The sequence below is a fragment of the Larus michahellis genome, chromosome 12 (genome assembly GCF_964199755.1).
Source record: "Larus michahellis chromosome 12, bLarMic1.1, whole genome shotgun sequence".
Classification (NCBI taxonomy): domain Eukaryota; kingdom Metazoa; phylum Chordata; class Aves; order Charadriiformes; family Laridae; genus Larus; species Larus michahellis.
Genome location: NC_133907.1, coordinates 2,297,444 through 2,318,780, shown reverse-complemented (window position 1 = coordinate 2,318,780; position 21,337 = coordinate 2,297,444). Strand labels below are relative to the sequence as shown.

Below are 21,337 nucleotides of genomic sequence, written 5' to 3'. Positions count from 1 at the left end.
CCGGATCTCCAGATAGTGTTGGGCAGCACGTGTAGGCTTTTTCTGCACTGAACAACACTTAACAAAAACTTTCTGATTTCAGTAGTGCCTCTTGATTTTCGTGGTGAGGTTTCCTCCTGTAGTTTGTCGCTCAGAAAGGCTAACTCATTTTGAGTGCCCAGTTTGCTTCCTTAGGTGGCTTTTTCAGAGCTGATGAGGTCCTGGGGCTCTCATGGACTGACTGAGGCGTGCGGAATGAGTGAGTCCTGGGAAAGTAGTTCGTGTTGGCCAGATCCTGTTTGTGCCTTCGAGAAAGAGAGACTATCCTCTGAAAATCTGCCGGTTAAAACCTGGTTCCCTATAGCTACCCGGGGGGGTTACGTGTATTGGTCTGAGTCACTGAGTGGGGAATGACAGCCTTATTTCCCTCTCCATTTTATTTTTCTTTTGGGGTGTAACATGGCACAATGCAGTCTGTTGCAGATGCACATGAGAAAGATTATGATTTTATAGCCGCTTTCATTACTAAAGTTGTTATGGGAAATTAATTTAGAACTTAGACAATTGTGTTCCTGTTGATGGTGAAGCCTATGTTTGATTATATTTTTTTTTCCCTCTTAAAGAAGAACGAAAAATAATCTTGCTTAATGGCAAGATTTTATTTTACTTGCAGTGTTTCATAAAACAAATTTCTTAATAAAGAGCAGGTAGGACTTTTACACGATTGCTGATTTTAACCTCTAGTCACATGGAATTTTTTGGCTGGGGCGAATACGACTCATTGTGTGTTCTGATGCACACCATACTGAGCATTTTGATAGAGAAAGAGTATTTCTGTGATTAAGCTATTCTATACAAAATGTGATAATGCGGCTGGGTACTTTGCTTTTATTCTAGACCACTTTTGTTAGCTGTGTAGTCCTTCAACAGCACATTAATTTGGTATGTATCTGACTTAGATTAAAAAAAACACAACAGAAAAAATATGTTCTTTCATCTTTGAAAAGGATATATGTGTCTTGACCAATTTCTTTTTTACCAGGCATGGTACTTGTGCGTAGTGAGAATGGGCAGTTGCTGATGATCCCTCAACAAGCCTTGGCGCAGATGCAAGCACAGGCACATGCCCAGTCTCAGCCTCAAAATACTATGACTCCTCGTCCTGCTACACCTACCAGTGCTCCTCCAGTGCAGATATCGACAGTGCAGGTTAGTGCACTAGTTCGTAGTGTTAATAACTGTAAGATTTTTTTTTTTTTTCCTGTGAAGAATACAGCAGAAAATAAGGTGTTGATTTGAGTGCTTTGAGGAAACCATTGATCAAACTGGTGCTATACAGGCTTTTCCACATGGCATAGGCATTGCGTTTTGTTCCTAATTCTGCTACAGTTTGGCTGTTACTCATCAAAAATATTTTTACCTCGCTGAGTGGCATTAAGTTTAAAACTGTTTGATATAAGGAGGACTGTTCAAGACCATATATGGTTAACATGGAGAACTCTTTTCCCCAAAGAACCCTTATTCTTTATAAAACTAAAAGAAAGAAATGCATATGGGTATATGTATACTGAGATCATCACAGTTGCGTGAAGTTAAGACTAAAAATCCTTCTCACAGATTTATAGAGGTCCAGATGCATTCTTTTGTATCTGTAATAATGGCAACTATCCAGAGACAAAATACTAGATAAGGTAGTTTATATTTAAATATAGGAACTAGAATCATAGAATCATAGAATTGTTGAGGTTGGAAGGGACCTTTAAGATCATCGAGTCCAACCTTTAGCCTACCCTGACAAGAGCCACTTCTAAACCATGTCCCTAAGTGCCCCATCTACCCTTTTTTTAAACACCTCCAGGGATGGTGAATCCACCACCTCCCTGGGCAGCCTATTCCAATGTTTAATAACCCTTTCAGTGAAAAAATGTTTCCTAATATCTAATCTAAACCTCCCCTGATGTAACTTGAACCCGTTTCCCCTCGTCCTATCACTTGTCACCAGGGAGAAGAGGTCAGCCCCCATCTCTCTACAACCTCCTTTCAGGTAGTTGTAGAGGGTGATGAGGTCTCCCCTCAGCCTCCTCTTCTCCAGGCTAAACAACGCCAGCTCCCTCAGTCGTTCTTCATAAGGTTTGTCCTCCAGACCCCTCACCAGCTTTGTAGCCCTAACTAATGTGCTTGGGTTTTTCTCCTCTTCCCAGGCTCCAGGAACACCAATTATTGCACGACAGGTGACACCAACTACTATTATCAAGCAAGTGTCTCAGGCTCAAACAACAGTGCAACCCACCACAACGCTACAGCGTCCTCCTGTTGTGCAAGTGAGTTTCTAGAAAAGTATTGCTTAGATGAGATACATCAGCTGTTAAGATTAGCTGAAAACCTGCTTGAGACTGACAGAAATACAGGAAATATAATTACTAAGTGCGTAGAAGAAGTATCTTCTGGGTTATCCTTTCTAAAACATTTGCATATCGCAATTTACTGTATATTTTGGACATATATGTATTTTTTTATAGGTATATTATTATTGCTTTGTATTATACCTATATGCATATATATTTAAAGATATATCCTGTTACTAGTTTGTATGACCGCAGAACTGACTAAAATAAAATATCTTTATGCTTTCTGCCTCAAGAAAGTGACACCAGTTCCCTTTGGATTTGGAGCTCTGATGATATTCCTGTGATGGCTCTGTAGTCCTCTGAATTCTGCAGCAAAATTTACAATTACAGAAAAGGCTGTACTGGTAGCCTCTTCCACAAGCCTCTCCCTCTTACACGAGTCTCTGCTTTGGTCTGTGTACTTAGGGAGATTCTGATGACTCAAGGACAAATAGTGGTGTCTTAGTCTGTGGCTGTCTTCTAATAGCCTGGCCTGTATTAATGCTACGCTTTCTTGTAGATTTTTTTTTTTTTGATGGGTGGTGGTGTGAGTTTAAAACACAGTGCAAAAGTGTGAAATTCTCCACATGGCTTCCAGGCAACAGTGATACAATATGATTGCTGTCGCCTAATCTGTTTCATTGTGCTTTCTTCATCCTTTGAGTAGACAGGATTAGAGAGTTTTAATTTAAAACATGCAGGTTTTGCTATGCATCCAGTTAACCTTTTTCCCCTCAGAGAGCCTTTGCCTATGCCAGTGATCTTTCCAGATCTAAGAGTTAATTTACCTAACTGAGTCTCCTTCATTTGCACTGCTGTTATACTGGACAAAAAAAATCATTCCATCTGCATATTTTTTGCTGTAATGAGCATACCACGGACTTCATTTATCCCGATTTCAAAAAATGAGACAAATTAAATGTCTCCCAAAATAGCAATGAAAGTTAGCTTTGGCAGCACTGGAGCCTCTTTTCTTGTGCATCTCTGTATAAAGAGCAAGTTTACAAATAATTTTTTAAAATTCTGAGAGCTAGCTTTAGCTTGGTAAGAATTGCTGTCTCTCTGATTGGGTTGTCATTAGTAATTAGGCTGTGTTGGAAGTCCATGAATGAACTGTGCACGTGAAAAGTGCTTGTTTACAATGTTGATTCTTTAAAGGTGGTATGGTATTCCTACTTGGAATTACCAACTTGTCTACAAGACTAGAAAAATGTTTTGTCCCGTTGTCCACCAAAAAGATCTTGGTAAGACCTGAGCTTTTGTCTGTCCTGCCTTTTTAGAAATCCCTCCCTTTGAAAGTGGCATTTGATGGAATAGGCATAAAAAGCTGTTGCATTCATAGAAATTAGTACTTGGTTTAGTTGTGTTTTGAAACCACGGTGTAGGAGGTTATGTTTATGGTATTATTTTGCCGTTTTATCCAGTAACCAAAAATCGTGCAATTCTTAATCAACTTTTAGGATTTCGGTTCTGAATGTGTAGTGTTTTGTGCCATCTGGTGGCTCTTTCTTTCCACTGCAACAGAGAGCAGATGAGTAACTTCTTTTTATAGTAGCTGTTCTGCTGTCTGGTGGCTCAGTTTCTGTTTGATGGGTCAGGAGAAGAGGCTTTGGTATGTTCCAGGTAAAATAATGCTATGCTTGTATTCTCTGCAGCCTCAGATTGTTCTGGGTGGTACTGCACAAACGACTACGTTGGGGACAGCAACGGCTGTACAAACTGGAACTCCTCAGAGAACAGTGCAAGGAACAACGGCAACCTCCACTGCTGCCACAGTAAGACACTGAGTGCAGTTAGAGCCTTCTCTGGTTCATGCCCGTGCACACGTGTGCGTGTGTGTATGTACATAGACCTGAACCCAGATCAGAGGGGAGAGTAGTAAAGGTGCAGGAGTTCTGTGAACTGTTGGTCTTGAAAAGGTAACCCACCACATATTAGTTGTACCTTATAGAAAAGTGACTTGTTCAGCACTGCAGAGTAAAATCAGTGTGAGAAGGGGTAAGAAGTTGGCACTGACTCATTCAAAATGCATGTTTCCAGGACTGCAAATCAGGGCGAATCCGTGCCTTATGCACAGGGAAGGAGGAGTTTGTTGTCCCACCAAAACACGTATTTTCCCATATACAACGTGCCATTCTTAAAATACTTGGTATTTCCCAATGTCATTAAGAATCACAATTTATTAAATTTTGATAACAAAAATGTACAATACATATGTGTATATGAAGCAAAACAATCCAGTCTGATTATGTCTTTAAGCAGTGAGGGACACAAATCTGTAAAAAATATTCTGAAGTGGTGAACCAGAAAAGGACTCTATTTCTCGGAGTATAAGGTCAGATCGTGTATTAAAAGAGTTTATCTTCCCTTCTCTGACTCTTTCCCTTCTACTTCTCTTCCTCCCATAACAGGAAACTATGGAAAATGTGAAGAAATGCAAAAACTTTCTGTCCACATTAATAAAACTGGCATCATCTGGAAAACAGTCTTCAGAGACTGCGGCTAACGTGAAAGAATTAGTACAGAACCTGCTGGTAAGAAAAGTTAATTAAAAGTTCTAAGAAATAATGTCTGGGTGAATTTAGGCTCAAAACTGAGGGGTTGTTTTTTGGAGAGGACGGAGATTATAAAATCTGAGATAAATCAAATTGAAACTTTGCTTCTTCTGAATTTAAACATATTAATAAATTTTCCTTTAAGCTTTTAAGTTTTTACCAAAAAAAGTAATATTATCTGAGGCTAATGTAAAAGCGTGACATACTTAGTATTTATAGAATGAGTACTAGTATTGCCTAGCCTAGTTGTTTGCAACCTTTAAGTTAAGGTAGAGCTGTGTATTCCAGATGTTATCACATGCTAACCAGAGGTTGTCACAAGACCAAAATTCAAAGTGTGTCTTCCATCAGGGATGTACATTTAGTTTTGTGAGAGACGTCTGCCTTTTGAGCATAGGGTGGGCACAACTGTAGCTATTTGAAATAGAGGAACTGTGGTACCTTGGGAAAAGAGAACCCCAGAGACGGGGCTGCCGGGCGCTTCGGAGCAGTTGTGCAGGTCCCATGAGTATTCCTGTAGGTTCCACCTGCTTCTCTGATCTATAGACAGGACATTCCTGTAACAGTGAGAACAACTGAAAACGTTTCTTAAAATTGACTGAAAGAGAAGAAAAGGAAAGATGGGACTGTAGGTCTTACTAGTTGAAATTTGCAGTCAAATTAGTCGCTACCATAAAACTATTGATAACAATTTATTGAAAATAAGTGGTTTTATCATCCATCACTATTTTTAGTTAAGTCTTAATTTTTTTTTTCTGGTATTGAATATCTGTAAAAATTAATTTCTATAAGTCGGTTCATTTGGATTTTCTGTTTTGAAGGATGGAAAAATTGAAGCAGAAGACTTTACCAGTAGGCTGTACAGAGAACTTAATTCTTCACCTCAACCTTACCTTGTGCCTTTCCTGAAGGTAACTTGTGTTCGCTGGTCCTTATATATTTCTGTGCCTATGTAATGAAATCTGAAAAGTTTTCTTTCGGTGACTTATAAGCAGTTTCTTTCCGTAGCACCAAACCTATGAAATGATTTATTATCATCTTTTTAGTCTTGGAAAGAAAACAAGGGATTGAATGGTACAGAAAACTGTACCTTCTAGACAAACTCTTTTGCTGTGCTGTATACCTGTTTGGATAAACAGGAAATTAGTCACCTTTTGATGATAAATCCCATTTATCATAAATTTTATAGTAATTGGATACATCTCAAAATAATGCTTATACCAAAACATTTACCATCTGAAAATCAGAGAAAGTACAGCAGCACTCTATGATAAAACTCTGCTTGACTAATATATGGCTCTGAGCAACCTGATCTAGTGGGAGGTGTCCCTGCCCATGGCAGGGGGGTTGGAACTGGATGATCTTTAAGGTCCCTTCCAACCCTAACAGTTCTATGATTCTATGATTAAGGGATATAGTTGTAGGCGTGTGTTGACGTTTCTGGGTTCTGAAATGCTTGTTCAACCCAGAGCTGTTCATGAGGACAAAAATCGTTACCACAGGAAAACAACTAATGTAAGAATCTATTAAAACACTATGGTCTCTGTTGAGCTATTCTGAAATTTTCTCCAGTGTTCCAGCGTGTCTTATAAGCCATCAGATGTTATAGCCTGGTATATATGTGGGAACACAGTTGAGGATGGCAGCACAGGCTTGGTTTGTTAAATACGTCCCAGGGCTCCCATAACCTAGACGCCCATGATATCCAAGCTTCCACAACTAAAGGTGCTGTCACTCTGTCTGGCTTTAAATGTGAAGTAGCATGGTATTTCTGTGTGCGCCGCTGTCGTGTATTTTTGGGTGCACGCCGACTGATTCAATGGACTGAAATGAAAGGCATTGCATTTTACAACTAACGTTTTCTTGTGTGATCTGGGATTAAAATACTCAAGCAAATTCTTTCCTTTCTTCCTTTTCAGAGGAGTTTACCTGCCTTGAGACAGTTAACACCGGACTCTGCAGCTTTCATTCAACAAAGTCAACAGCAGCAGCCAACAACGCAAGCAACGATAGCGACGATTCCATCTGCGGCGGTGCTTCTAAGCTCCTCGGTTCAGCGCACAGCAGGAAAGGCGACTGCAACTGTAACGAGTACTCTCCAACAACCTGTCATCAGCCTAACTCAGCCCACACAAGTTGGTGTCAGTAAACAAGGGCAGTCTACACCACTGGTACGTTAGCCGAAGTGCATCATCCCTTATTGCACAGGGGCTGTTTGATAATGGTGACTTTTCTGCTTAAATTGGTGGTTTAGCTCAATCGGAGAACTTTGATCTCTTTAGAGAAAGTATCTACCAGGAAAAAAAAAAGTTATAATTTAAAATCCATTCTTGATTAACGTACTCTATTATTTCCTATTTTGTTGTCAAATATTGTCAGATTGTCTCAATCACTGCACAGCCATGACAGAGCAGGCTTCTGGAGGATCTTTCATTTCCCATTTCATAAGTCTAACAACAGATTACCCCAAAAGAGGAGAAAGAAAACAACTTTCTTAGGCCTGCACATAAACCAAATAAGAACAGTATAATGTGCAGCACTTTTTTTGTTTTTCCTCTTCTCATAGCAAAGCAGTGTCTGTGTGTAAGCTTTTTCTAGGATGTGTATTAATTAATACACATTATTGAATTACTAGGGGGTTTTTTGCTACTTAGTACTTCAACGTTCCCTTTAGAATGTTTGGCATTCATTTGAGCTGCTCTGTCCAGAAATTTTTGTATAAAATGAAAAGGAGAGATCTCTTTTGTCAACCCACAAATATTTTTCACTTGCCTTGAGAGAAAAACTAGCGATTGTATTGATCTTCTGCCTTTATAACCTAGGTAACCTGTAGAAACCTGTAGAACCTTTATAACCTATAGCAAGAGATTAGGAACCCAGGGAAGGAATAAAAACTGAATGTTAACTAGTGCAGGATTTACAAGAAAATGGTTTGGCCTTTAACGCAAATAAATATATATAATAGTAGCAAAAGTAGCAAAAAAACCCCTTAGAGTTATGGAAACAGAGCTTGCAAAACAGGCAGAGTTGGTAGATTCCTTTTCAGTAGTTTGCAAATAAGTTTCTGAAAACTAGTTGAAGGGAGACGAGGAGTTTGCAATCAAGGGCTCTGATTGTAGCCCTGCGATGTGACCCTGCCTTTGTGAGTTCTTCAGAAGCAGAGTGGCTACAATTGCCTGAGACTCAGTCTAACCTGACAATCCGGTGGTACAAAGCCACCCAGCTGTAGTTTGTGCTGGTTCTGGATGAAAACAGCATATGTAGAACCAGCTGGATTATCTTTAACATGTCTCTCTTATTTTTAGTTCTAGAGTTTGTTCAGGCAGATCCCGTTTCCCTCCGTATCTCTAATGTAAAAACCACATGTAGGAAGTTTTAACTGGACTTTTGTGATTATAGATTTTTTGTTTGCTTTTTTAATAGAAATAGGTTACTGATATTTTTTTTTTTGTACCACAGAAAGTGGAATATTAGGTTTTTTGTAAGGTGTAACTTATCTAAAGAAACTTTTAAATACCTTAAAATGAGGTGATTCTAGATCAACGAACAGATGTGTTAGGATCACAAGTTACAAGTTGTTTGTTAGGTTTGTTCTTCCTGCCTGATTCTTAGCCGTAGTTATTTCTCCAGTTGTTTACAGTTCGTTTTTTCTGATTACTTGCAGGTTATCCAACAGTCTCAAAAAGCAGGGGCGTTGATAAGGCCCCCACAGGTAACGTTGACACAGACACCAATGGTAGCATTGCGGCAGCCACACAGTCGTATTATGCTCACTACTCCTCAAATTCAACTGAATCAACTTCAGACAGGTAAGAGGTCAAATGCTTGCTATATGCCATCTTTGACAGCATTAACTGAAGTCTGGTTTATGAATGTCAGTTCTGAAGTGCCCTGTAGCTGTACGATGGCTGTTGTACTACTGCTGAAACCTTCAGTGCATCGTGCCATGGTGGCTGGGGATACACATATGTCAGGGCAGCATTTACAGTCAGAGAAATTGTACGGCACTGGAATTGTGTGGGAGGATCCTGTTTTAGATGGGCGAAATGCTGACAGAAACTGTTGAGGTCTTTGCACCAGACCTGTTGCCATTGCTCCCCACGTCTGACACTCTGATATGAATTTGATGGAGTACAAACCTTGTCTGTCTTCCTGCAGTACCTGTGGTAAAACCAGCAGTATTACCTGGAAACAAAGCTATTGCCACCGTTTCGACACAAGTAGCTGCTGCTCAGAAGAATAAACTGAAAGAACCTGGGGGAGGCTCTTTTAGGTGAGGAACCGTGTGCTTATTTGTGCTTGTGCTGCCTGGGCTGAACGCGGTGGGACCCTTTCTGTGTGCTCCGCTGGTGCTGAATCAGGCTGGGGAAACTCGCAAGGACTAGAGGTGGATTTTCTGTGGGCAGGTTTGCTACTTTATTAAAGGCTTTAACAAATAGCTGTGAACGTCCTTGTGCCAGAGTGGTTTTAGCATTTAGCTGGCACTAAGGATAAATATCAAACCTCACAAAAAATTCCTGCCTGGACAAGCAAGTAGAATTCATTCCTTCATTCCTCCCAGCTCTGCTCGGGTGACTCGGATGTACAGCCTGTCTTACAGTGATGAGTGCAGTTTATTATCGTTTTGTGGTAGCGATGGGCCTGGCCTCTTGTTTCTCAAGGTGTTGAAACATTTCGTAAGAAAGGATGTTGACAAAACAGTTAGGAAGTACAAAACCGTGAAAATACTTTCAGGGCTCTTTGGGATCAAATTACGTTAGTTTTATTTTATCATATAATAAAAGCAAGTAAAATGCAAAAATGAAATAAAGTATTTGGGTTTACTGTAGAATTAATTATATGCAGCTGTGGTATTGTAGCAGTGCGTGTGCATAAGCACTAAATGTTATGATTATAATGAGTTTTCCTTTCCTAAGGGATGATGATGACATCAATGATGTTGCATCAATGGCTGGAGTCAACCTGTCGGAAGAAAGTGCTCGGATATTGGCAACAAACTCGGAGCTAGTGGGCACGTTAACAAGGTCCTGTAAAGACGAAACCTTCCTTTTCCCGGCACCTTTGCAAAGAAGGATATTAGAAATAGGTATGTTGATTTTTCTTGAGCTTTAATAAATGGATTTCACTAGTCTTGGGTTTAATTGAAGGCCTTTTCTGTAGAAATTGATTTGAAGAGTTGAAAGTTGCTGGAGTCATTACCTTTTGTATATTCTGGTGCTTGTGGGCAATCATTCAGCTTATGAAAGCAGAATAGTGTTAAGGGATAGCAAACCTGTAGAGTTGCCTTCTAAAATAATGGCAATTTAACATCAAAATTACTGGACCCGGTTAAAATTCTGGCTGTATAAACTGATAAGGCGTAACAAAAATAATAACATGTGTGTTTTAAAAAATAAGCCCAGAAACACTTTTATCATATTTACTTACTAGTTTAGAATTGATGGTAGAACAAAAAGCATTCCTCAATTATTTGTTATACTGTAGTATACAGCATTTATTAATAGATTGTAAATTTTCTTAAGATAATGTAAATTTTTGTGTTTGCCATTTCCTGTTTAGTGCTTGTCTGAGAGATACCTGAAAGCCTTGTTTTGCAAAAGGCATTTTACATTTCCACGACTGAGATTAGCCACGTGTTTACCTGTGTTGTAAAATCATGTTTTACAACTGACTTCTCTCCTGATTGTAGGTAAAAAACATGGAATAACAGAAATCCACCCTGATGTAGTTAGCTATGTATCACATGCTACACAACAGAGACTACAAAACCTCGTGGAAAAATTATCGGAGACTGCTCAACAAAAGAACATTTCTTACAAGGTAACTATATTTAATTGCACAAATTAAATGCCAAAATTGCACAAATTCAGCAGGCACTCACGTTGGCTGTAGTGCATGAGTTCGGTGTTCTTCATTCTGTGAAGTTAGGTTGGTTGTTTATTCTCTTTGGCTGATTCATCTTATATTAAGATATTAATACACACGGATGACTAGAACTTTTCTGCTTGCATATACAAAATGTTTTTAAAACAAATGCAGAGAAACTGTGCCCTCCCCTTTATTATGTCAAATGTTTAGAGTCTGAGTGACTGTACAATCAGATAGGCAGATAAGAGCGCTGGTTTGCATCCTCAAGAGACTGCAATCTGACAGATGTGTGTTCTTAATAGATGCAAATGCCTAAACAGTGTTTAAAAAACCCACACAGCTCTGAGATGCGTTTGTGAGGTTAAAGCTGTGATGATATTAGTTTAGAAGTCAAAATCTGATGATTCATGGAATAGAGCAAAATGCTTTTAAGAATTCTAGCTGGTTTGACTGGTGTAAATATACACTTGCTATTTGTTTGAAAAGGACAAAGTGAACATTTGAGCTTTAAATGCATATGTTCTTCTACAGTACAGTACAAGCTAACAGCTTTGTTTTTAAGAAATGTAATGAGAAACATATTTGCCGTGTTTTCAGGATGATGAAAGATACGAACAAGCAAGTGACGTTCGGGCACAGCTCAAGTTCTTTGAACAACTTGATCAAATAGAAAAGCAACGTAAAGACGAACAAGAAAGGGAAATTTTAATGCGTGCAGCAAAGGCAAGTGCTTGGATTTCACACACGTTTGCAAAGTGTCATTTTTGACGTCAAAACTGCAGAGTTTCTTTTCATTCTAAAGCACTTGTAATGAAGGGGAAGACTCTAATCTTCAAAGATGGAGCTTGATGAATATGTTCTTTAGCTAGAGCTCTGTTCTGCTTTTCATGGTAAAGCATGTGAGACAGCTTCTTGCCACTGTCATTGCATGTTCCCAAATTAAAGTAGGTCTTAAAACTTAGTCATTTGCACTTTGTATTGTGAAAAATATGAATTTTATAGCCTGGTAGTACTCTGAAATGGAATAGAGCGGTTACAAGTGTGTTGGAGAATAGAAATAGAACTCAAAGATTTTTACAAGTTGGAGAAATACGACAAATAGGAAGCAGTTGATGTAAGCGCAAATGTAAGCATTAGACTTTGTGGTTTTACTCAGTGACCCAAATATAGGACGAATATGACTAACTAGGCAGGAGCGCTCTAGAAATAATTCAGAAAACAACGGAAGGTTTCTGTTGGGTTTGTGATCCGGTACGAGTTGATGATGTTAAAATCCACTGCTTGCCTGCAAGTTGTGAACTAACACCTTCATTTCAGTTGGTTCCCGTTAGACCTGTGCTGGAATACTCTGTCCAATTTTGGGGCCCTAGACCAAGTAGACTTCAGAAGGAAAGCAATTTAAATGTCTAGCAATTGTGACCTATGAAGAAAGATGAGAGAGTAGATCATTTACTTCACGAGAGAGAAGGCTGGGGTCAGACAAAGTCTTCATGACTGTGTTTTGCATGTTCATGTAATTCCCTGTGTTTGCTGCATCTGAAGTGCAGCGGGGAGTACGTAGGTTAATCATTAGGAAAAGCTTAACATTTTAAGGGTACTTGAGCATTGAGTTAAAATAATTTATTTTGTTGGTGGTCTAAAGAATATATGGGGTTAAAAACGGTCAGGATTTGTTTGAATATAGTTAGTCTTGCCTTATGTGAGAGTATAGATGAAGGACTGTCTTGAAGTCTTTCCTGTTTTCTGTTTTTTGACTTCTTGGAAAAAACAAGAAACTAAGAGAATTGATATATGTAGCAAAGAAAATTAATTAGCAAATGTATGTTTACGGTATTAGACAATAAAGTTTACTGGAATTATACGTTCTGTTGCTTCTAAAAGTATGGTACATAGAAGAAATTGTAGGCGCCTAAGTGAAATGGGCAATTGCTAATGAAAATGGTGTGTTGGTCAGTAGCTGCAGTTTGTTCAAACCAGAGTCTGACTTGTGTAGGAGTGGCAGAAAGAGGTCATCTTAGTAAGTGCGTAGTTACACAGCAAGGGGGGGAATTTTTCCAAATAGTAAGGTCTGATTCCTTTTTTTCATATGCAAAGTGTGTGTGTTTCAGTTCAAATCTGTGTACTTTGTCTTGTAACAGTTTTGTTTGAGGCATCAAAGCTTAGCTATTCTTTGCTATATTTTACAGAGGTAAAAAAGCAGATGCTTTTTCAAAAATAGATACCTGAAACTAAGAAATGGAAAAATGCTTTTAATATCTCGACATTATTTTCCCCGGTTGCCCTCTCTGGGAGTCATAGGTATTCTCCACTTCCTGATGAAGTTTAAGAAAAACTTTCACATGCTACGTAAACCTTACAGTCTTTAACTGCTTTCGTAACCGAATTAATTTTTCTTTCTTTTTCTCCAACCATTCCACGTTCATCCTTTATCAACATAGTCTCGATCTCGGCAAGAAGATCCAGAACAGCTTAGGTTGAAACAGAAGGCCAAGGAGGTAAGTGTTCACCTTAACACGAACTTTTATTTTGGAAATTGAAAGAAAAATAATTAACTGTACTTGTTCTGGCAAATGCAGATGCAGCAACAAGAACTAGCACAGATGAGACAGAGGGATGCCAACTTGACCGCATTAGCTGCGATCGGTCCCAGAAAGAAAAGGAAAGTAGATTCACCGGGATCTGGATCAGGGACAGAGGTACGTACGGTGTAATTGCAGTCTTTGGTTGGGCTGCGTCAGCCTCTGTAAAAACCTTTCTGCTCAGAGCGTTTGCCTAGTTTGTGGAAGCTTTCTGAGCGGCAGAAGTGTATTTTGTGTTCAGATTTGCCTGCTCTGAGGCCAGGATCGATCTTTAGCATCTGTGTAGCTGCATAGGGAATAAAATTGGAGTTGTCATTCCTTGGTTCACGGAACTGGAGGAATGTTAGAAAAGCCATTGCTGTTCTCTCAAGTCTCTTCTTTTTTTGGACCTCCATAGTTTTGGGAAGAGATTGTTGTGGTTGTAGCCAGTCTAACTAACTAAGAGTGCAGAGTAGTGCTGCTGAGGTGGGTGCAGTGGTAGAACTAAATCACTGCTAAATTTGACAATCCAGGTTTTAGGAACTTGCCTAACTTCTTTCTTTAGCTGGTGATTGGCCTTAGTTTTGGTATCTCTGCAGCAGATCAGTTTGACCAGTTCTGCCTGATTATGATGTTCTTGCATAGCCTTTGTATATCTTTCTGTTTAATCTGGCCCTTCACAAACTTCTCTGCAGACTAAGTGTCAGTATGCTCAGTATCTGATTCGTTTAATGTTAACTTAAATTCAGGTAGATTGGTAGACTATCTGCTGTATTTCTAACCAAGTTAATAAACATTAAAGAGTATAAAACTACTTTCTGCACGGAAGACATTTAATGTGGGATTTCTCTACTGTTTAAAAAGTAAAAAATCTTCTTGAAACTTGTCATTTATGGGGCCAAAAGCTGTCTCCATAATTTGAGGACTTTTCCTCAAATAATTCTGTTTAGTACTCCCTGAGCATTCCAAATTTTTCGTGCTAAAGCATTTATACTGTAGAAAAGCCTCTTGTTTCAAAATAATTTGCATTATTTTATACTGAGTTGCTGGAAGCAATAATTTACATGTGCTTGATATCAAATGTTAGAGAACACTGAAAACTAGTAAATGTTATTTTTATTTATAATAGAAATCAAGCCTCTCAAGAATCTCTTAAAGTAATTTTGAGTTTTGAAATTTACGAAAATGCCTGTTACTGATAATAAGCCTTATTTTTATATAAGTTAACAAATTACTGTATTAAAAGTTTATAAATGTTTGAAGTTATAAAAAGTGCAGAGTGTGGCACTTCTACAAAGATAGATGTGTCTAGAAATGAAGTCGTCTCTGAGGAATACGCTCAAGTATCTCATGCAGTGTTAATGTAGGCGTTGCTTACTTACGCATCCTCAACTGGGCAACGTTAATAGTCTGTTAATGTCACTTAGGTTATGGGATGTGTTTTACATCTACTGTGAACACTTGTTTGTATTTCATCTAAATCTGACTAATTTAGTTATCCTAGATTAATCACTTACTGGTTAACCAATTAACTACAGGTTCCCTGGAAATCTAATCTTTTGTCTGTTTAATTAAGAACCAGCTGCTTTTGATCTGATAGACTCACAGCTGCGCTTTTGCTGCTGTGTCACTTGACATTTTTAAATTGGGCTCCACTTGTCACCATTTGTGTGCAGTTTGTAGTTAAGGCATATTACAAGAAGTGTGGAAAATAAGGTTTGTCATTACTTAGACACAGATTTGTAAATGTAAGCTTTTGATGTCTAGGAATGCTGAATCTTAATTACATGTAAAATCACTTCGAAGTAGTAATTGTACTGTTTTGATTCAAAATTCAACAAAACAGGTTGCTGTCAGTTTTAGACTTTTATGTCCGTGTGATTTTATGGAAAGTTACCAAAAAGCTTCTTAACTTATTCCATGCCTACAGGAGTAGCACAGTTCTGTGTCTTTAAAGACTCCTGACATTTTACCTTTGCATTTGAAGTATTATGGTCTACGTAATAAAATCAGGCTTGAGCTTCTACTGACGGATATTTAAAAAAACAAAAATTAGAACCCCGTCTTATAATTCTCTCTATTGTCTTGTTAGTAGTCATATGTATGTATTTGAGAAAATTTAATTAGCATCCCGTGCTCTCTCCTGCATCTTCTAATTTCCATGCAAGTTGATGGAAATGAGGCACCTAAGTCATGCAGGTGCCTTAAAAATACCCTTTGAAAATCCAGCCTTTAAACTGTTCTAGTGGTTCTTAGGGATTTGCTGCTCACTGGTGCAACAGGTAACGTGCTTGAGAAACAAAAGTCTGACTTCACCGTTAGCAGTGCGGTGAAGCGAGAACACCCGCACTGGGCATCGTATACTGCTAACCCAGAAACGGTAATTTACAGCACAAGTTTAGATTGGTTTCTTAATAATGTACATTGATCATAAATGCACTACTTTCACATGTAGAGAAGACGGTGTTAGCGTGAGCCTCAGCAGCTTATTCACATGGCTTTTGCACTACTTTAAATTTTGGCTTTTCTCAGGTCTGGGGTATCCTTATTTAGAAGAGTCTTTTAAAATTCTACAAACTCTTGGGCAGATGAATCTTTATTTATTACTGGAGTGTGTTTGGACCTTCTGCTGCCACTAAGTATTGAAGTTCAGTTAAAAAAAAAATAAAAGGAAACATTATTCTAGTAAATGAAATTGAAGGGAAAAAAAAAAAAAGAATCCATAGGTGAGACACAGAGCTATAACCTGTCCCCGGTCCCTCGGAACACCTTCATTATTTACACAAAGAGCAAGGTAGCGGCAACCGGCAAGGGCCAAACCATTCCCGGCTGTAGAATTTGAGGCCAAAGCTGGCTTTTCGGTGTGTGCCTGCCATCTGCTGGTGGCTGTGCCCTACTGCGGCTCCGAGCCCTGCGCCCGCTCGCCGCCCAAAACCTGCCTCTGGTGCATCTGCGCAGGATCTGATCCGATGCCAGTCTTCACTGGAGGAGCCACCGGGTTACTGGGTAGCGCTCCTGCCGGTTCTCGCGCCTGCTGGCTTTAAGGCACTCCAGGATTTCTTTGCTTATATAAAGGAAGGCATAACAGTCATGGAAGAGTTGCATTAATCGGATGTATCCTATCAGAACTGTGTCTTTGGCAAGTGAAAATACACTGGAGTCAGCCCCGGCAGATTTGCTTTGTAACTCACTCACCAGGCAGAGTACATCTAACAGCTGAAGGATGTGGGTAACTCTAAAGATATCAAATGGGGTTTTTCCCCTGGGGTTTTTTTTTTTTTTTTTTTGAAGTGACAAATATAATAATATTTGTCTTGCCAGTTTGTGTGGAAAACTACTAGCGTTTACCAGAGGGATAAATGTTGCTGAATGATGGAGAAGAATTCAGAGGCCGTTAGGGAATGCCTGCCTGTGTCCAGGGTAGCTGCTTCTTCATCTAACCCCGAGCTTGGTTACAGCCCTTCTCGCCAAAAGGAGAGCTCATGGCACCCTGCCAGGAAGATTGTGGGGAACTAGGACATTATTCAGGACTTCATGGGCCAGGGGGACAGGACGGATCCCCAGTTCTTCAGGAACTCCAGGGCTACCCTAGGAAGCTGTATGCCAACCTTGTGAAGAATACTGTCAGTTCTGCTGGTTTTGTTTGTTGGGATTGCTTTTCAGTGGTGCCTTCCTGAAGATAAAGAGCAGTGCTTTGGGGTCTTTTTGTCTATATTATAAGTCACCAAAAACTTCTGATTGTTCAACTATTGTTTATAAATAAGAATTAAAAAGAAATCACTGATCCGGTAGCATACAGCATACTGTTTGATAGCTCCCTGTGCATAGTCACGTAGTTCTTACCTCCCGTGTTTTCCCTGAAAAGTTTTCGGATACCTGAGGCCCCGACACGTTCTGATTTCTCTGTTCTTCTCGTTCCCAGGGATCTGGTTCAAGTGCAGCAGTCCCAGGCAGCTCTGGAGTTGGAACAACCAGACAGTTTACGCGACAAAGGATAACGCGGGTGAACCTCAGGGACCTCATATTTTGTTTAGAAAATGAGCGAGAGACAAGCCATTCACTATTGCTATATAAAGCATTCCTTAAGTAAAATGGAAAAGATCAAGGTATTTTTGACGGAGAGACGCCTGAGGACATTTTTTATATATTTGCAAATTACGCCTTTTTGTAACAAGCGAATGGGATATTGTTTAAAAAACAACCACCTCTTTACACGGAACAGTTTTATATTCCTGTTTATAAATAAACTCTTCAGTATAGGAGAAATACATTTCTGTAACAGTGAGGATACTTACAAGGCCTGTGGATACTATAAAAGGACAATTAAATTTTAACTCATCTCTTGATTGAGTGGCCTTCTTGCCAAACAAGCCATATATAAAGACTGATGGAATCGTTTAGCAAATAACTAGCTACCCTTTGTCAGCCCTGTAGCAGTTTCGACATTAATTGTACATTTTAGTTCAGTTTTATTCAACTAAATCAATTATATAGGAATATGTCTACAGCAGATGACCTCATTTCATTTAGCTTTTTTTTTTTTTTAAACAGTCAGTTAGCAAAGCAAACTGATTTTTTTAAGAATATTTATCTTTCCCCAAAATGTTCAGAATCTAGAGGGATATACAGTTAATTTTAAACATAACCTCAATTTTAATCACATTATTGCTTATTAGAGGCCCTGAAATCCCATAAAGGAGGGTTACTTCTGAATGTTTTAGCAGCATCTGTAAAAATGCATTTTATTTGCTATAGTTTGTAAAGCTGTAAAGTTAAAAAAGGAAAAAAAGGAAAAAAAGAGAAACCTTTTCAGCATAAATATATTTTACTTGCACTGTGTTTTTTAGCTAAAGTGAAAGCTTAGATTAAATAAAATCAAAGTTGAGAGGAATCATCAAAAGACTGTTTCTCAGTGTGAATCAAGTGTTGAAAAATGGTTGGTGTATTTTGTCAGTAATTGTACATAATTTTTGGCACATAACATAAAAATGGCTATGTAAACTATAATTATTTTGCTAAAAGACTGTATGCAAGCTGTGGGCCTACTTTAAAGATGTCCAGAGCAAAGTCCCTTCTTTGTACCTATTTTTTTATTACAAATATACTAATTGGTTCTTTATATTTTCAGAGGTTATTGTATTAAATTGTCTATTGATAGTACTTTTATGACTGTAAATACTTTGGCTTTCTTTGTGTGAACTCTCATGGTAGAATTTAACTCTCTTGCGTGTAAACTGAATGCTGATCAGTATTTTTATCAACACCTGACAACTGTTACACCCCTTTTATTTTGTCTTTTAGGAAATCCTGTCTTTCCATTTTTTTTCATGTAAATTTTGCACAGTTACTTGTTCATATGTAAATATTTTACTTTCAAAAATGAAGTTTTTAATTGCTATTGTTTTATATAGGATTGAAAGAAAATTAACTCCTTTATTAAAAACAAATTTATCTGTATTTGCTAATGTATTTTTCTCTCTAAATCATTTCTCCTCCTGGATTTATTTTTCTTGGCACAGTAAAAGATTAGTCTACCTGAGGGGATGCTCTTTCCTAAAGATGCACTTTGGGGTTTTTTTAATATTGTTTTGTTTTGTCGGTGTTTTGTCGGTATGTAACTTTATGAATCTTGAAATTTCATTGTTGTCTTAGGGGTTTTGGACAAAGATCAATGGATAGTGGCGTTTGGTTTGGGGTTTTGGTTTGGTTTTTTGTTTGTTTGTTTGTTTTTTAAGCAGGGAAAGTTTCTGAAGCAATCTTAAAAGTATTTTGTCTAGTGAAGGTTTAATAAAACACCCTCTCCTTGAGGGCAGCCTGCTCCCTCAAACGCAATTAACTGCGGTGGGTTGCAGAAGGGGTGACGTGAAACAGGGAATTTGGAGCACAACTATAAAAGAATATAATCGGGGCCGCACTTGTGAAAATCTTGTGAAAATTAAGGTGAAGACCTGAGGGGGTGTATCTCTGATGCTCTGTATGGAATGTTTAGCTGTTGGTTGGTTTGTTTGTTGTTTTTCATTCCCTCTCTCATGGGCAACTTAAAAAAATAATAATTCACAGTTGTGAGGGCCTAATCCTGCTATTCGGTTAATAGAAAAATCACATTAATTTGATAATTAGATCTTGCGTGCAGCCAAACCCATCTCCAGGCTCCTGCGCCGGGCGCACTGTCTCCCACTGGTGCTCGCTCGGCGCGAGGAGAGCGGGTGGCCCCGAGAAACGGGATCAGCTCCCGAAGGGATGCGCTCACCCGGCCGCGTGTGTGACGCTGACTTGGAGAGTTGGATTGTTTGTAAACTCCAAACTGTCTTTCAAATCCTGTAATGTTATTAAGTGGAAAGAAACAACTTTGACTTTTGGCCAAAACATTGTCATCGCCTTCCTTTCATTGCAACAAGCGTGGGTTGTCCTAATCCCCACCGGCCATCCAGCGAGCGAGCACCACGACCGCAGGTGAGTTGGGAAGAAACTGCCCTTCAGGTGCTGCTTCCGAGAGCAAGTTGGGGGTAAGATATATTTGAAAAATTCAAGTTATTACATGGTGTGCTGTACGTCGCGCTCCCTCTGCAGAAGAGGTAGTAGCTGAGGAATACCCTGGAGAGGCCAAGGGAGGTGGGAGAGATCTTCTGTAAGACCATACCTCTTGGTTTTGCTTTAAATAACACGTCTTTAAGAGCACAGTCAGGCCTTCGCTCCGTATAATTTTTCTCAGCTTTTAAAAGTTCCTGTTCTCTTACTCTAAAAAGCTGGTATAGTGCCCCTCTCCCTCCAGTAGTTCCAATTCATGTCATTTTTGGCTGGGATGTTGGCACTTTATTGCTGGTCCTGGGGCACACGCTGCCACACGTGGCTATCGGCGTGCTCTTGGGGAGAGGTTCTCAGGGCAGGTCAGTTGCTGCCTCTGGCTTTTTTTTTTTTTTTTTTTTTTAATGATAAAAACGGTGACTATTTTTGAAGCTGCTCAGAAGCTTTATGTCTCAGAGCAATGTCGTAACTGAGGAGGGGTGGCATTTACAGGCCAACACGTGTGTACAGCAGCACTTCTCTCGTGCGTTGGTGACCTGTAAAGAGAAACTGGGATTCTTTCCTGGCCCTAAGCCTGCACGGGGGAATTTACCGTCCCCTTCCTTCACCTTCCTCGCCCAAAGAGTGCTGCAGCTGCTCTGTAGCACCTGTGGGACTGGCAGTGTGTGCGGTGCACTGGTGATGGCCGCGGTGGGGGCTCTCTCTGTGTCGCACTTGGTGGTCATAGAGTCATCGAATTGTCAGGGTTGGAAGGGACCTTGGAAGGGACCATCTAGTTCCAACCCCCTGCCATGGGCAGGGACATGGTGGTTTATTCTACCTTCTCTTACCGCATCCATCCCCGTGTCCGGGACGGGTTCCTTCTCTCTTGCCTGTAGGTCACCAGCGTTTGTGCCTGTGACCTAGAGGTGGGCTCTGCCCTGGTTACAGCGGTCTGTGGTTTTTAACACCTTTGATTAGATAGCGCATAGCTGTGATGTTCCTGAGCTATTGATGCCATCCTTTCTCTAGCACAGAAATTCAACAGAACAAATAGGATATAATAAGGCACTCTGAATTCAACCGGTTTTTCATATTTCACGGGTATATAATTCAGTAGATGTTTTCAGGGAACCTATTGAAATACATACTGAGAGGTGCATGCATGAACGCTCCGATAAATGCTATTGAATTCAGGGTAATTAAGATTTTATTGGAGACTTATAACTGATCCAAGAAGTTTCCTGTATTTCAGAGATTGCCTAAATTACAAATAATGGTATGAGAAGTCTAACGCAATGATAACTTTAACCATTTTCTTATGTTTACAGTTATTGTCCATCTGCGGAGGAGAGCTGACTTTCGGGGGCAGGTCAGGCGGGCTGGCAGCGCGGTTGGGGACAGAATCGCAGTGACACCTTCGGCCGCCGCGTTTCCCCGGGGTGTGTGGGTACACCCGCGCGTCCAGGTAAGCGTGCAAACCCTC

At 39.5% G+C, this 21,337-nt stretch overlaps 1 protein-coding gene across 1 annotated transcript in view; it reads left to right on the top strand.

The window, feature by feature from the left end:
- The window catches only part of TAF4 (TATA-box binding protein associated factor 4), a 39,238-nt gene extending 20,436 nt beyond the window's left edge, over window positions 1-18,802 (top strand). Inside the window, exons 3-16 of the mRNA XM_074605074.1 lie at window positions 1,022-1,188; window positions 2,181-2,300; window positions 4,022-4,141; window positions 4,778-4,900; window positions 5,743-5,832; window positions 6,841-7,092; window positions 8,586-8,730; window positions 9,080-9,194; window positions 9,838-10,007; window positions 10,611-10,741; window positions 11,387-11,512; window positions 13,228-13,284; window positions 13,366-13,485; window positions 17,270-18,802. Coding sequence (XP_074461175.1) covers window positions 1,022-1,188; window positions 2,181-2,300; window positions 4,022-4,141; window positions 4,778-4,900; window positions 5,743-5,832; window positions 6,841-7,092; window positions 8,586-8,730; window positions 9,080-9,194; window positions 9,838-10,007; window positions 10,611-10,741; window positions 11,387-11,512; window positions 13,228-13,284; window positions 13,366-13,485; window positions 17,270-17,437 — 1,904 coding nt within the window. The 3' untranslated portion in view covers window positions 17,438-18,802. The remainder of the gene's footprint in view (window positions 1-1,021; window positions 1,189-2,180; window positions 2,301-4,021; window positions 4,142-4,777; window positions 4,901-5,742; window positions 5,833-6,840; window positions 7,093-8,585; window positions 8,731-9,079; window positions 9,195-9,837; window positions 10,008-10,610; window positions 10,742-11,386; window positions 11,513-13,227; window positions 13,285-13,365; window positions 13,486-17,269) is intronic.
- The last annotated feature ends 2,535 nt before the right edge of the window (window positions 18,803-21,337 follow it).